The sequence below is a fragment of the Haemaphysalis longicornis genome, unplaced genomic scaffold (assembly GCF_048455015.1).
Source record: "Haemaphysalis longicornis isolate Haplotype H1 unplaced genomic scaffold, Haemaphysalis longicornis Haplotype H1 scaffold_12, whole genome shotgun sequence".
Lineage (NCBI taxonomy): Eukaryota > Metazoa > Arthropoda > Arachnida > Ixodida > Ixodidae > Haemaphysalis > Haemaphysalis longicornis.
Genome location: NW_027526225.1, coordinates 60,419,756 through 60,436,580, shown reverse-complemented (window position 1 = coordinate 60,436,580; position 16,825 = coordinate 60,419,756). Strand labels below are relative to the sequence as shown.

Below are 16,825 nucleotides of genomic sequence, written 5' to 3'. Positions count from 1 at the left end.
CACCAGCCAAATACGCAGCCATTGATTGAACGCAGCGACGGCAAAGCCAGTCACACGAGAACTTTTCTAAGGGCGCACAAAAGGACACACGAGATGAAACGGCCGGGACGAAAAACAACAAAACGAATACGGCGTTCGGCTCATCGAAAATTCGATTGGGCGTGTGCGCCGGTACACGGAGTAGAAAATAGTTCGTCGCTTGCGCGACGACAGTGTTGCGCCGACTGCCTGTTGTTGCATGTTCGACAGGGGCGAGGAACGGTCTCTGCGGAGACGGGCCGACCATCTGAGCAACGCCTCCTACATGAGAGAAAAGCCTGTTTGCAGGGTCACCCCTCGGACGTCATTCTCTTCACCAAAGCGGCCAAGTTTTAAGAAACTTACAGAAAACGCCACCTCGCGGAGCCCCACATCGGGAGTGCCTAGCTAATCTCAAAACCCCAATAAGAACGTGGAAATACGGGGCCAGCCGTCATTCTTATCTCGGAGGCGTTCCTAGGGCTCGTTTCGTTGTTCCCCGGCACTTAATTCATCAGACCTAGAATGAGCAGCTACATGCAGACGCGAGCACACGTTTGCCGCTCCAATTATTCACAAGTTTGCCACTTTTGCTTGCGGTTTGTTTTCTTGTTGGGGCTCTTCAGGCGCCTTTGTTAGCAGATAACATCATTTAGGTGTTTTAGCGCACCTCGTTAGTTACTTAATTCGGGTTGGTGATCTCCCCGTCTCTTTTTCTGAGCGTCGCCTGTTCGTGGCGCAGTTCTTGAAACCCAGTGCGACGCTTCGTAGAAAACTAGCTATATTTTCCTACGCCGTCGACCTCATAATCACTTGGTAATTCCCTCCACCTGGGAGAGGGCGGTTGTTGCCCAAGGATGAGGAGCTGTGTGGCACGTGATGTAAAAGTGGCCTATCGATAGTCAATCAATCAATAATAACCTAATCGGACGCTGGCATCAAAGCACCACCCCCTGTACAGGTGTCCCTTAATGTTTTTTTTTTCTTTTTCGCGAGAACTTGAATGCAGTGTTCAAATTAAAGGATTGCAGTTTTTATCAGCAGCATCACGAAGCCGGCGTGGAAACGACAGCCTTGTGTGTGTCAGGTAGGATTAAACTGCGTTCCTTCCAAGATCATTAGTACAACTAATTCAGAAGTATTTGATCATAACCTATAAACAAGGGCGTTTTGTTTCTATCACTCATTAAGAGCGCCCCTCGGTCGATAAACTGATAATAAGCTATTGTCAATAGGCAATTCAAAACGCATTTATCATTCCTTTTGTGGCACCATTTTTATTGGCTTTTTAGCTGCCCCGATGTACCAATCATGTGAGCAGACCTAAGTGTCAATCACTTTTTGTTACATTTAGAAAACGTTGCTTGACTTCTTTTTCTATTCACGATACTTGTTTTCTCAAACTGGATTACACAAACTTTTAGCTGGCAATATCCCCTTTCCATTTCCTATCATCAACGTTCACCGCAGCACAGCAGAGATAAGGACGGAGCACCCTTTAAAGGCAAACCTTGAGGTCTGTGCTATCTGCTCGGCTCAACATCTTGCTGACAAAGTCCTTATAATCGCATAACTTAAAGCCCTTATCGCGCGGTTATCAATCCAACGTGATGCTTGCAGAGTGTCTGTGATAACGTTCACTTTGGTTTGTGAACAATTGTTTGCGAGGGAACAAATGCTTCATGTTTCCAGGCATAACGTGCCTGGAAACGTTCGCACAGACAAAAGGGACAAAACAGGTCATAAATACACTCAGACTCGGTAACACTTTTCGCGTACTGGGAACCATAAGGTCAGAAAGTCTAAGAAACTCCAGCGAAGTTTTCTTGCGCATGAAGCAAAACGCTGTCGTTTTTGTTGTTGTTGTTGTTGTTGTTGTTGTTGTTGTTCTCTCAGAATTTAGTAGCCGACCGTTTTTACGGACTCCAAAAATTCAAACTTGCTGGATATTTGGATTTCTCCGAGGTGCCGCCAGTGGCCTCATACAAGTAATGCATATGAACAACGGATATTTCGGGCAAACTAAAGCCAAAAGTTCGATTTTCCGGGCAACAATTTAGTGCCGCGGTGCGACTTCAGGACGACGCCATTTTGAGTCATAAGCCACCTTGCTAGCCCCGGATTGGATGGGTATTGACCTGACTCCCGCCGGGGTAACAAACTCTGATCTTGGAGGCCATAATTTTGCATGTTGTCTGCGGCGGAAGCAATCTGAAAAGCCGGGAACGGGTCATATGTTGCCAGTTTTTTTTGTACACCAATATTTTTAAGGCACCAGGTGACGTTGACTTGTAAGCAACATTCTCAGCAGGGTCCTCAACCATTCGCGACTTCTTCAGTCCTTTATAAATAAAATTAAAGTTCGTTTTTGCGACTCGCGGATTTTGCGGACTGCTCTTTTATACGTACAATTTTTAAGTGCAATGCACTTCTTAAGGCGCAACCACATGCGACGTTTTGGTCGCGTTTGGAGACCGTCCGCGGCGACGCGCGTTCAGCGCGCGCCACCAAATACACAGCAGCGCGCTCGGAGCGCCGGTGTCTGCGCATCCCAGATTTTCGGTCCGTTTTCGGCGTCTGCGCCGGATGTTGCTGTCCTCAATTTCCGGTCCCCCTCCGCACGCAACATGGCGGCTCTTTATTTGGCGGCTCTTTAGCACTTTATTTAATAGAACATCAATTTAACGTGTTTTGTTTGTTGAAGTTTTGATTTTTCTTCAGTTTATTAAGAATGACTTAAACAGAACGATGCTGCCTTTACCGAAGTAAGTCTGGCAACTTGGATCGGAGAAGCGCTCTTCGCGCGTCTCATGTGGTTGCTCGCCCTCTCCAACGCCCGTTCCGCGTCGGCGCCAGGCGCCGCAGACGGTTGCAAGACGCGGGCAAAACGTTGCATGTGGTTGCGCCTTTAAGCGACCCTGAACCTGCGTCCACCGGCGATGTCCACATCACATGCCCACGTGGGGGATTGGCCAGGAATCTCCTCGTCTTCCTTGGCAACGGGGGGAGATGGGCGCGCGCTGCCTGGCCGCTGACATGGCACATACCCACGTGGGGGATGGGCCCGGAAGCGGGCGTGAGAAGGGCTAATGCACCCGCTTAAATGCATCTTTCTTTCTTTGTAGTTGTGTGTGTGTGTGTAATCTCTCTTTCGCGAACATTACCGAACCGCGCAAATTCAACTCGTGCATTCGCACTTTCACATTCTTCCCCTCGGGGAAATGCGGGGAATTTTTCGTTCCTTTCCAGGTCCGGAAAATCGGTTGGCTGCTGTACTACTGTGTTAGAACTGAGTATTTTAACCTGATGCTACGCTGATGCTGGTGCTGGCTGTCTTCTGCGGACCTCCCTGGTAGCGCGACTAGTTCGAAGGGATTGAAATGAAACGGGGTTGACACTCTCACCTTCTGCAGCATCTTGTCGACGATGCCTTCGAGCGATGTCTCCTGTACGTCCAGGAGGAGTACGGCTTGAATGAGGAACTGATCAACGTCCATGGATGCCCTCACTTCGGCGCCGAAGTCCTTCATGGGGAGCCGCTGCATCCCCAGCATCCCGCGCAGGAGCAGCAGGAGCAGGATGAGGATGACGATGGAGAGAGGCAGAGAGAGAGAGAAGAAGAACACGTGTACGCGTGAGAGAAAGTACAGGAGAACGATTGAATCATATTGCTACATTAAACGCTCATTGGTGAGATGAACACGCCCGCCCCGCTGTGTATATTAGGAACGAAGCCCCTTAGGAGCTGGGGCTGTTGGCGTCTGCTGTCGTTGTCGTCGTCGTCGGAATTGCCGTCTCGTGTAGTCACGGTACTAAAACACTGGGAAACTCATTTACACCTCTCGCTAGAACGTAACGCGTGCTAAAAAACTCCGGGACACTCGTTTACTCCTCGAGCTAGAGAGCTTCATGCTTCAAAGACAAGAGACGTTTATAGCAAATCTGTATACCTGTACCCCCCAACGGTTTCATCTCCGTTAGCAAAAACGCCAAGGCGCCAAGAATACACTTATACACTGCATGCTTCGCCCCTCCCCAGGTTTCCCTCAGTGGAGATGGCCGGGGATTTTTTTGTCTGTTTGTAAACAACGCCTTCAAACTATCTTGAACACTTTGAGGCTAAGGACAGCTTTCACCCTTTCGACATCCCCCTCGTTTTCTTACTGCACACGTGCTTATGCTGATTTACGAGTAAGAGAACACATCCGCCCTACTCACTGACCCCACACTGACAACGATGATTTATTATCATCATCGTCGGCAGCAGCTGCAGGAATCCACTGCAAGACGGCGACTTCCCCCACGATGTCCTACAGATTCTTTGCCGCCGCGTTTTTTTTATTCATCTATTCGTTGAGCTAACAATTTTCCCCTACTTGTATTCTTGTCTCTCTGTAAATTTTATGTTGCCTTGGTGACTCACGCACTGCCATTTGACCACGCTGCCTCCGCAACCCAAGACCATTATTTGTCTCTAATTTTGAACTGTGATGTCTTCCATCCCAGTTTGTTCAGTGATCCAAAACGCTCTCTTCCTATTCCTGGGAGTTACTGCCATCATCCTTCGTTCCATGGCTCGTAGAGCTGACCTAAATTTTCCTTAGAAATGTTCAGTAACCCGCAAGCTCCTGGAGCGGAGAAAAGCAGCGAAAAAAGGAAAGGTAGTAAATTAGGAATAATCGAATAAAAATAGGGCAAAAAAAACAAATAATACAAGTGACGCGTAAACGGTAGCGAAATAAAGCAATTAAGCCAAATACATGGGACTAGGGAAAAAGAGGCAGTTAAAGGAAAAAGGGATTGTAACAAAATGAAAGAAGTAATACAAGGAAACGGGAAGAGTGACAAGCAAAGGATGTAAAAAAATGAGCAATGAAATGAAAGGAAGCGTACGCAAGTGTATAGAGGGAAAGCAGGTGGTACTCTGAATAGATAACTGAAAGGGAGAAGGAGGAAATGTGAAACGGAAGGAAGGAAAAAAAATTAAAACGAGAAAAAGAGAGTGTAAACATTTTAAAACGGGAAGGAAACCGCAGGAAAGATAGAAAAGGCAGATCCCGGAAAAGATACCCTTTCTAGGCCACAAAGAGATCCCTGCTTCAAAAAAAGGCTGTCCTGTTTGACGCACAGGTACCTCAACCCCGCATCTTTTTTTCTAAACCATGGCTGATATCATCTTCTATCTTATGAAAACACCCCGGTCGTTAACGGGAAGCAAAGGAAGTGCAGAAGAAGTCGCGTTTCCTCTTTTGTCGGACACCGATCCCTTCCTTCCTCTGCAGTCCCGTCAGACGATCAGATTGGCTGACTTCTGTCGCTTTAAATCGTTTTTCAAGGGCAATATCACGCCAGGTCCGATCTGTCGCAACTGTCTATAGGCCGTCACGAAATGTGCGCTGTAGTTGTGATTAGTTGAGAGCGCGACTTTTTGTTGTTTTCTTTGCTTGTTTGTTTGCTTGCTTGTCTTTGTTTGTTTGGTTGGTTGGTTGTCTGCTTGTTTGTCCATTCTTTGTTTGTCTGCTTGTTTGTCCATTCGTTCGTTCGGTTGTTATTGTTTGTTTGTCTGTCTGTATGTATGTCTGTATTGTTTGTTCGTGCGTTCGTTTGTTTTCTTGTTTTGTCTGTCTGTCTGTCTGTCTGTCTGTCTGTCTGTCTGTCTGTCTGTCTGTCTGTCTGTCTGTCTGTTTGTTTGTTTGTTTGTTTGTTTGTTTATTTGTTTGTTTGTTTTACATCCGCGTATTAGCTCTGGCGGTTTTTTTATGGAGTGAACTTGCTATCCTACAAACCAGAGCACAAGCCTTGCGATGACGTAATACTATGTGCTAAATTTTGCTATGCGATTGTTGAAGAGATGACGAATATTATTAAAAGCTTACCAACTCGAATTTATTTCACAATAAACGCTGAACTATATTGCTATGGAGCAGTATACACGGACTCTTTTTTTTTCTTTTCCTTCTCTTGTTGTTGTTATTGTTGTGGTGGCCGTGGTTGTTGTCTATTTTTTTTTTATTACATTCTTTCAATGGCGCAAGGAATGCCATATTTCTACGCGGCTTATTATTCTTTATGTACTGTAGAACAGTGTTCTACGCTGGTGCCAAAACGGGGGCTCGCAGCTCCGTCAAACTGTCCTTGAGATGGCTTTTTCTGCCGGCCTCCGGCATTGTCTAGTCTGTACATGATGCCAATAAAGTTCATTGTTCAGTCGTTCACTTGTTCAGATAAATCTATTACCTGGACCTCCTGCAGAAAGTACGAACTGATACATTTGCTATCGCTTTTCAGCAACAAAAATATGCCTCGCTCTCTATGGTACTAAATAATAACTAATATACTTCCGTGGGATTAGCCCTTCTTATACATTCGGATGAGACAGAGAAACAGCCGTGGAATAAGGCGTTTTCAAACTTCTGCAACAAAAATACCCTTAGCATGCAGCCGGCATAGTGCTGACACATATGCACAACCCTGGTCAGTTATCAAGCAGACTTACAGAAAACACAGGGTCTAGAGTGCCGCCCGACGACATTCGAATATTTAGGACTAAGCTAGCACCGCCCGAAGCGTCTGCCGTTCTTGAGTAGGGGTTTCGTCATAGCTTTTTGATGCCGAGGGCGGTGGTTGGCATCCGGCTGTTGGGCGAATGTTGTTTTTTTTTTTTTCACCTTCAGGCTGAATTATAATTTTTATGGCCTAGGTTAGTTTTTGGTGTTTTAAACAATTGAGTCGGGTATTTGTGTTCGTTGGGTCATATTGTGTTACGTTCGGTTAGGATACATTAGGTGTGGTTACCTTACTTAGGTAGAGCGGTGTAGCGCCAAACAAAACGCGGGTGGACGTCGATATAGTGGAGTGCTTATAGTACCGTTGGACGGCACTGTATACAGAGCCTGCGGAAAAATAAAGGCAGCCGATAACGTCGCCAAAAAACTGAGCCCATGACGAATGTTCAAAACTTATTTACCAGCAGAAGCAAGCCTTTGTTAAGTTTTTATAATAACTCATACTAACCTCAACTAATACTCACTAGCTAATACTAATCTTTGGAATGGAAAGAAAATACGCTTGGAGCGCGTGCAATGCCAATCTCCCACCCAATGCTAAAATTGCTATGCCCCACCCCGGTGACTTATAAAATAATGCATGGGGTATTCAGGGACTATACGAAAATTTGCTGACCATATGAACAATTATATTTTAAGGCTCTATTATACCATTCGATGTTAAATCTGGTGTGCGGCGTTTATACCCCTTCGTCTTCGTCTAGACCTGATTTTTTTGCGGCATTTCCAAATGCGAGGGAACTTATGCTGAAAGAATTCCTGACAACAATTTTTTATGGTCACGAAATGAAACTTTCGTCTGAAACAGGTTAGTTCAGCAAAAAAGTGAGAGACTGCGCTGACTTCATAGCGTTTTCTAGCAACAGCAAACCTAGACCAAAAAAAAAAAATGCAAAGTTGTGAATGGTCTGAGAGTTGTAAAATTATTTTTCAATTTAGTGACCGCCAACTAAAACTTTTTGGCAGTGAGTTTCACTTGTGCATGCTTGAAGAGAACAGTCGAAATGTGGGTATAGAGTAACGTGAGTGTAAATTAGAGGACATCTCCGTCAGTCTACAGCGAATTCCTCTAGGCTAACTGCGAATTAAATTTGAAATTAATTTTTTTTGCTTTGGTTTCACGAGGTATGACTACACCAGATAAATAACTACTGACAATTTCTAAAGCTCAGGATGGCTATGGGAACTTTACTCAGTGCATAAACAAAAATGAAGCCAGAAAGTGGGTAAATGTTATCGCTGTGAATAATACTAAGTTAACAATTCGTAACTTAACACAGCGACAAAAATGCCATGAGGTAAAAACAAACTCATAGGTATACAGGCATTAATTTCGTACATTTTCAGTAAAGAAACACACGGACCATAAAAATTTAAAACGACAGATTTTTAAATTTTTAGGGTTTACGCATCGAAGCTGCACTTGAGTTACACGGCTTTCTGTAGTGAAAGGCTACGAATAAATTTAAACCGCTTGCTGATCTCCGGCGTGCACGGTAATCTCAATTGATTGATTGGTTAATTGATTGATTGATCGATTTATCAATTGATTGATTGGTTGATTGATCGATTTATCAATTGATTGATTGATTGATTGATTGATTGATTGATTGATTGATTGATTGATTGATTGATTGATTGATTGATTGATTGATTGATTGATTGATTGATTGATTGATTGATTGATTGAAGGTTTTAACGTGCCGACGCAACGCAGGTGATAGGGCACGCCGTAGTGGAGGGCTCCCGATTAATTTTGGCCACTTGGGGATCTCTAACGTGCGCCGAAATCTCGCACACACGGGCGTTTTTGCTTTTTGCCTCCACCAGAAAAGCGGCCGAGGCCCCGCGACCTCGTGCTCAGCAGCGCAACGCCTTAGCCACTAAGCCATTGCGGCGGGTGAACGGTAATCTCGCCACACGAAAGTTTTTTTTTTTTTTTTTTGTAGTTCGCCTCCGTCAGAAAAACTTTCGCCAAGGCAGGGATCTAACTCGGGTTTTTTTTTGCTCAGCTGCATAAATGACAGAACTCACTCAAAAAATGTAAAAATGTGCATAGGTACTCGATCTTGCGAGCAGGACGAGAAACCAGTAAATGCAAAATAAAGTGATGCACGTACTACCTGCACGTAATAAAAGCGGCGTTTTCTCATTGCGTGATGAAGGTGATTAGGGAGTTAAAATTTTCCCCGATTGGAATGCGAAAATTTATTCGGCAGTGTTGCTTTTTTTTTTTTTGCATTTGTGTATGTTGTGCGCCTGCCAACAATTTAATTGTAAACATACTTAGCCTTTCGAAGAGCAATAATGCATCTGATTATATTTTTTCTCGCTTATGAAAACACGCCTCCGAATCTGTAAACGAATGCAGTGAAACCGCAATATCACTTTTCAGACTGACGCTTAAAAAAGCGCTAAATTTCGGCGTAAAATTTACAAATGCATAAAATACTAACTTTGAGTACCCGGTGACACTCACATTATCGAGCTGAGGAGGAGATCTTGCACATAATCCCAGCAAAGGAGGGCTGATGATTGTTTTGTGTGGTCAGCGAGGGGTTGACGGGACTAATGAAATGTTTTCTTATGTTGGAATTTCGTTTTTGTATTTTATTCCAAAAGGCTGCACTTTCTAAAATTTATCGTAAAAAAAGACCAACTTTCAATGACCGTTCGACCTGCAAGGGTTAAGGCTTGGGCGAGTTGGTGCATGATTACGAACAGGCGAACAGCGCAAACACAGACAAAACACAAGAAAAAGAAGTTGACAACCACGACCGCTCGTGGTTGTCACCTTCTCTTCTTGTGTTTTGTCTGTGTTTGCGCTGTTCGCCTGTTTGCATTCGACCGGATTGTAGGTGATCGATCTACTATAAATCCATAATTAGTTGATTGACTCTGTTTGGCCGCTTAGCCCACGATTCCAGAAGGAAAAAAAAGCTATAAGGGAATGGAATAGTTTAGACCCCTCCGCTACTAACGAATTCGCTAAAACAACTTTGCCTCAAAGAAAGAAAAAACAACACCTTAGCCCACCATGCCTTCGTTCTTGGATGAATTACAGCCTCTTGTTGAACCGTCTGAGTGGCTAAAATCTCCACAGGTGTGCAGATATTTGTAGTGTTTTATCCCATTTCATGTAGCACTCCTGTTCTGTAGCGTTACTGAGGTTTGAAATGTGTCTTTGTTTGTATTTCCGGCTACAAATGTATGTTCCAAAATATTTCGTTTTTATTGTGTTTATCGTTTGTTCTGTTATTATTTGTATGTATAACTATAGTGAACCATATTTCGTATTCTGCTTCGCATATACTTTGAGGACCATCCGCTTTTAAGGTGGCAGCTCTTTTTTTCTTCTTTTTTTTTTTTTCTTACGGCATGTTTCTGCTGTTTGTGTAGACTACGTGTATGTAAAATCTGCAAGCCCAGCTGCTGTGGTTTCGGGAAGGGACTGGCAGTACAATAAATAAATAAATAAATAAATAAATAAATAAATAAATAAATAAATAAATAAATAAATGGTTGCTCCTACGAAACTGGCTCCAAAATTTTCACTAAAAGGCGGTTCAAGGGCCAATCCGGCAGCGCACCCAGCATAAACGGGATTTTTTAAATTTTATTTCTCTCTTTTTTTCTCCGGTAAAACTGTCAGTAATGATATGTCTTTCTAGAAATGTATTCTTGGAAGTTTTAATCGAGTAGCCTGAAAGGAATACAAATTGTATTTCGCCATTATGTCACGATTTCGATAGACGTGCTATTGCCGACAACAAAAAGGTTTTGTAAAAAAATTACCTTTCAAAATTGGCCCTTAGAATAGTACAGTTTGCACGGCTGTAAGGATCGTGTTTACTAACCTGTGCGTCTACTATGGCAGGTCTAAAAGTTTTTCAACATTTGAAAAGACGCTTCAAAATAGATATTGTAGCAACACCCCCTCAACGCGGCTGGTACCTTGATTCTATTGAACTTCACTAAATATTTCTAACACCTTTCTTCCTTTAGCAACACCTGGACCGAATTTCTGCTGCATTTCAGTTTTCTAGACGTCTTGCCGATTTTTATGACTTTCAAACTGTCTCTATTTCCTTCTAACAAGCTTTACGCTAACAGTAGCTGTTAGCGCTACTGCGTTAATACAGTCACATGTCGTTAGTATGGGCGCCTACGCTACCCAGAAAGATCGTCCATGATGTGAGTTATCCATAATAACAAATCAAGGTTAAAACCACAAACTTTAAGGAAGACATCCTGAAGGCGTCTGACTTGTGAAGTGGCATAATTTCTCTTTCAGCTGAGCGGAAAGATTGGCCCGTTTACGCTTAACATCAGCCGTTGGCTCCACCGAACTGACCAGAGAAGCGTACAGCCTCGCATTTTATGCGCAGCGAATATTGGCAGGAATTATTCTCGCCCTGTTACCTTGTCCTGGGCCTCACGTTTTGTTCGTTTCGGCGTATGCCGCGCCGGACAGTCTTGTTTGATGGGGAAAAAAGTGTCAGGCTGTCGTGACTATGTATACACTAGTGTTGTTTCGCTGTCCCCGAATGTTCTTGATATAAATGGTACTGAAAGGAAGAGTGTTACCAGATAAATGCCCAATTCGGCTTTGTATGCTTCGGCCAACGCGCTGGGGCCTCTGGGGGTCAACAGTCATTTTTTCTATTTTTGTTTTTGTGGACCCGTGTACATAACAATGAGACAAAAATGCCTGTATTTACCCGTTTCATCCCCAAAATAGCCGTCCGTAGCCCGGACTGCGGGTATTTATGTTGTCGGGACAGAATTGGACGGCGAGATACCGGTCGCCGAAAATTTCGTGCATATTGCGAGGTGTCCGTATTAACAGGGTTCATATTAACGAGACATGACCGCATGTCGTTGACGATAGCAACAACCTCCACACACCACTCTCCGAAACCAAGACAAGGCAAACACCTAAGCCTAAAAACCGGCCGGGGACCCGCTTAACTGACACGACGTCCGATACAGTGATCTCGGATCAAAATCCGCACGTAAGTAGCTTCAGCTTATCTCGTCACACGCCGGCCCTGTACGTTTCTTCCGTCGTCAAGCTGTAGCCACGTATTTCAACAACAAAGAGCGGCGCGGTTCTTTCCCGACTCCGCGCGCGAGAAAAAAAAAATCCGAGATCTATCTGGGTCGATCTGTGACTCATTTCATTCGTGGATGAACATCAATTTCGGAACGAAGCTTAATACGTTCAAATCCGGGTATTTAAACGCGCCCCTTGAAGCAATCCCCGCAACAACCGTCGAAAGTAGGTCACGTGCGCGTCGAAGCCAGGACGCCGAGTCTGAGCGCTGGGTCGCTCGTTTCCCCCCAAGAAGCGACGGGCGAGGAACCGGACATTCAACCGCTCTCGCCGCTACTCTTTCGAAACAACCGAGCGACATCTCCCTGCCAGACGGAGGGCTCTAAACACGCCGCAGGGAGCGGTTAACAGGCGCCTGTTGAAAGCGACAAGCTTCACAACGCGTACATCATGGCGCAACTCTCTTCGGCGGCCCTTTTCCCGCAAGCGCGAGCCGACCTCTCACCGAAACCGTTTCGCCTTCCAGAGATTTACTTTCCTTCTAAGCGAGCGGCGCTAAAATGAAGAAAAAAAGCAAGAGCAAAGTCTAATCGTCGACAGCGCGGGACGTTATACAGCCCCCCCCCCCCCCCCCCCCCTTCCCACCCCCTCTCATCGGGAACGAGAGGTTGTATGCGTGCCTATGCGCGAGAAAGCGTGTCTGAACGGCCGACACGCAGCATATAGCATTCTCGTCATACGAGGACGCGCCTGAGCTCGCAAAGCAACAAACAGCGCCTTCCTCCGCCTGTTTAGTATGCCGATTTCTCCGTCCCGTCCGCTCCCGAAAAGCCTCCGTTCACGTTTATTCCCCCTTTCCTGCCAGCTTCCCTGCAGAGCAGCCCTCTTTCCTCATCGCTCGATTGTCGTAAAACGTAAAACTGCCTCCCCGCTGTAACCCTCGGAGCCGATAGTGCAAAACGATCGCCTGTTTTCCGACTGAGCGCAAACGGCAGCGGAGAGGAGACGACCTTTTTTTCTCTTCCCTTACATCCCCTTCTTTTTTTCTCTCTCTTTTCGAAGTGGGGCTTTATTACAGCAGGCAAAGACGTCTTGGCGATGACGATGCGACGTTTAGATCTAAGCTCCCAACCTTCGTAACCTTCGTTGGACTCAAGACACTAGCGGATGGAGACACACACCGAGCTTGTCCGAGCGACCGCTGACTGCCCTCTCTCATCCAGAGAGGTGAGCTGGCCAACACGTAACGTTCATGCAATAGATGCGGCGCCCAGTGGGGGAGGAATCTATACAACAGGCGTTACCGCGGGCTCCGTACGTGTTGGTGTGTGTGTGTCCAACGCACTGGCTAATCTCGAGGGACGGAACACAAAACAGCCACCTTCCCTCCCCCCGTCTCTCTCCCCGAGCGACGTCCGAAAACTGCTTTCGCTCCCAGCGTGCCGGAGAACGGGGAGCGGGGCAGACGAAACGGAAAACGGAAAGAAAGCGAGACACTCACCTCAAACTTGGCGAACATGAGGGACACTTCATCTCCGTCGTCTGCAACGCGGGCCCGGTGTCAGGCGGGAGATTTGCAGAAGGGCGGGAAACGGGACAGCGGGAGTGGAAAGGCGGGAAAAAAGAAGGTGTCGTGAGGAGATTATTTCAAAAGAGGAGAGCGCCGCAGCAGCAGCAGCCGGAGGCGGCCGCCGCGGCCACCAGCACAGCAGAAGAGCGGACGCGTGCGAGTAACGGCGCCTGTCGCTCACCGTAGGCGATGTGCCACTCGTCGTTCTGGTAGACCCACTGGAAGTGCCTCACGGGGTTTCGCTTGGCCGTTTCGCCGCTCACGTACTGTCGCAGCGAGCCCCTGAAGGAGCCGCGGACCCGACGGACGCTCATGGTGGCTTCCCGGCCTCCGCCAGCGACCGGCATCCTCCCCGGGTAAACCCCCTTCGGCGGCGCTCAATCGATGCGACCCCGAGCTTCGGACCCAGCGCCTCCAGCCCCGCCGCTTTCCCCACCGCCGCCCTCGCCACTCTCGACGTCGGCGCCGCGTAGAGGGCGCAGGAGACGGTAGTGCGAACACCCGGAGGACACTCTGTCGAATGTCTGTTTTGTTGGTGGGCTAACCAGATGGCGTGGCCAGCGCCGACCCGGTTTTCTCGGCGGTAGACCGAACAAGATCTTGATGGCTATAACACCGAGGCCCCCGTAGATCTTTCTCCTTGGGAAGTACAATAAACGGTCGCTATATCGAAATCTTTTGAACAGAACACATGAAACTGACTTCGTTATAAACAGGGGTTCTTTCCGCGCACCACAGTAGGGGCCGCTTAAAACATTGTCTGGTTTTAGGGAAAAGTCAATAGACTCTTCCCTAAAGGGAAGAGTAAAGGGAAGAGTCACGGGGTCTTCGTTTAGTCTACCACCCTGTGCCCCGTAACACTGTTCTTGATACTTACGGTACAACCTTCTTATATTGTATTATTCCGTACAAAAATCTGACCTCATTATAAGCGGTACTTCGTTAAAAGCGTGGGTAATCTTCTTTCCAATACACGGCGGTGGCGCCCGTGCGAAACTGCTCGGTGGGAAACCCAACAAGGTCTCCGTAACTCTTTCCTTGGAGCGTACGGTACGCCCTCATTATAGAGAGTCATAACAAAGCTGAGAACCGGTCCCAGTACGGTACCCGGAAGGCGACCGGCGCTACTGCGCGTGCGCAGAGGCGGAAGAACTGGTTGTACGCATGCGCAAGTGTACCGGGTACCGTACCGGGACCGGTTATCCGCTCTGCGGTAACCCCCTTATATCGAAGCCCCCGGTAAAGGAAGCAGACTTCGTTATAAAGAGTACTTCGTTAAAGGGGGTAATTTTCTCCTCATGCACTGCAATGGTGACCATGCAAAACTTTGACTATAACTAGCATGCGGATAAAGCGGCTTCTCTATAAGGGGGGTGTACGTGACTCCCTCTCTTTTGGACACAGCTGATGTAATGGTTCAGCTGCTTTGGGAAATGCCTAAGCTGACAGTCAGTCAAAAATAAACACATTGTCTTTAATGCTCCAACGTTATTCCTTGCAGTTGTTGAGCCTGTGACTGACTGGGCTCTTTTATTATTAAGTGGCAGTTCCGCTTTCCCTATCGCTGCCTGCAATGCGCTTAAGGAATATTAAAATGCATTTTGACCTGCGGGTGACATACCGCGTAGAACTTTTACTTCTGTTTGCATTATGACCGGGAGACATACATGCAATGTTGTTTCTCAAACACTTCCCATCAATCCTGCGCCTTTACACCCACACGCGTCAGCCATGTCGAAATACGTACATTTCAATCAATCTACGCCCTCCTTTTTCAACAAAGGTGGCGAGAATATCAGTGCAACTGTTGCGTGTTTGGCAAAAAACACTAAGTGAGAGCTGCTTTCCGCAATCAAAAAAAAAATTGCATTAAAGTCACTGCTTCGAAGGAAAATTTTCGCACATAAAATTTTATTCCAGCAGAATTTGCGGCACTTCAGGAAAAAAAACGCGCACTTCGGCACAGAGAAAACAGACAACGTGTCAGCGAATCTTCGTAAGAACGCGTCTGGTGAAAATCGCAATAAGTAACCCGTACGTAGCAAGCGGAAATAAAAAATAACAACCTCAAAACTCAGAATAGCCGAGAGTTAAGCAGCACGCATAACCGGAAAGTCATTACGAATGCCTACGGATATTTTCAGCTTCTTATTCCAGGGAGCGTCCGTTTTATCACGGGGCTCAGCTAGCGGCGATTTGATTGGCGCAGTCGACAGTATCGTTTAACTACGCGTGTGCAATACAGTACAGGGCATGCCAAGAGATGGAAGATATGAGCAGCTTGCATGTCGTCCGTCGGTTCCTTTAAAAATCCCGGTCCATCTGTCCTCTGCTGTGAACTCCAGAGGGTCAGGAGCCCTCGTCAGGCAATCAATGCCTTTAGCTCCTGCCCCTTCCGCAGGAATTGTAATAACGTCTGCTGAAAAATAAAGTCTTCTTCTTCTTAATGTGAAACCTGAGGAGGGGAGAAGCATGCAGTGTATAAGCGTATTATTGGCGCCACGGCGTTTTTGCCAACGGAGATGAAATCGTTGGGAGGTAGAGGTATGCGGCTTTGCTGCACAAGTCTCGTGTCTTTAAGCACGAAACGTTCTATCGCGAGGCGTAAACGAGTGCCTCGGTGTTTTAGTACCGTGACTACATGAGACGACGGTTACGACGACGACATTAGACGCCAACAGCCCTAGCCCCTAAGAGGATTCGCCCCTAAAATCAACCTCACCATGGTTTAATACCTGCCTCGTGCAAATTGCGGAGTAATCGAGGTTAATCTAGAATGCGTGGAGAACATTCCTAGCGACCACAGCGCCGCTACTTCACAGTTTAAGGAGCTATCACGGCGAAAGCAAGACGCGAACCGCTCGATCGGCTCACCATGCTTACCGAAGCCACCGCACGGGGCCCCGCGGCCGTCGCCGGTGGTCACCGCTACGCGCGCGAGGGGGCGCTCTGGGGCTGAGTCTGAGCGCGATAGGTCACATCGAGCGCAGTGCACGTGCTCCCAGCGTAGAGACGAGAGTTCGCGCGATGATGAAGCAATCACAGGCCCTCAGTTGCTCCCGGCGTCCTAGTCTCCTTCCACCCAAAACACAACTGATGTGCTCCCTTCGAGTGTCCGGTGATAATGCTGAAAGAGCCCAAGTAGGAAGAAGATATTACGTTGACTAAACTCGTGACGTCAGAGGAGACCAAGCTCGGCCATTATATCTGGGGCTAGATAACGCCTTCTTGCGGGACCTTGAACGTAGCAACGTAGGAAATTTTTTGTGCGGGCAGAACACTTGGTCAACATCACGGCTGCTTGCTGTCGATCTTTGAGGTCATTTTTTATCGGTTAAGTGTGCTTAAGGCGCTATCGCTTTCGCCGTGAAAGCTCCTTAAACGGGGAAGTAGCGGCGCTCTGGTCTCTAGGTGACAAGCATGTCATTCGCTCGACAGACTTTAGGACAGCGAATATTTCTGAGCATCAGACTATCATAGCTCCCAGAACTAAATCACCAGTCTTGGTAGATTAAGGACTCGGGACTCGATGTGCTTCGATAGAAGCCGTCTTATTACATTCTGGGGTAGAACTCCTAGGAGAGAGTGTGAGCTGCCTGTGAACCGCTTAGGGGA

The 16,825-nt window shown here is 46.8% G+C and overlaps 1 protein-coding gene across 1 annotated transcript in view; it reads right to left on the bottom strand.

Moving 5' to 3' along the window:
• The window catches only part of LOC144162723 (solute carrier family 4 member 11-like), a 72,542-nt gene extending 58,951 nt beyond the window's left edge, over window positions 1–13,591 (bottom strand). The window contains exons 1-3 of the mRNA XM_077693366.1: window positions 13,392–13,591; window positions 13,142–13,182; window positions 3,423–3,557 (exon numbers count right to left, since the gene is read on the bottom strand). Of these exons, the coding sequence (XP_077549492.1) occupies window positions 3,423–3,557; window positions 13,142–13,182; window positions 13,392–13,557 (342 nt within the window). The 5' untranslated portion in view covers window positions 13,558–13,591. The remainder of the gene's footprint in view (window positions 1–3,422; window positions 3,558–13,141; window positions 13,183–13,391) is intronic.
• Between the last annotated feature and the right edge of the window lie 3,234 nt (window positions 13,592–16,825).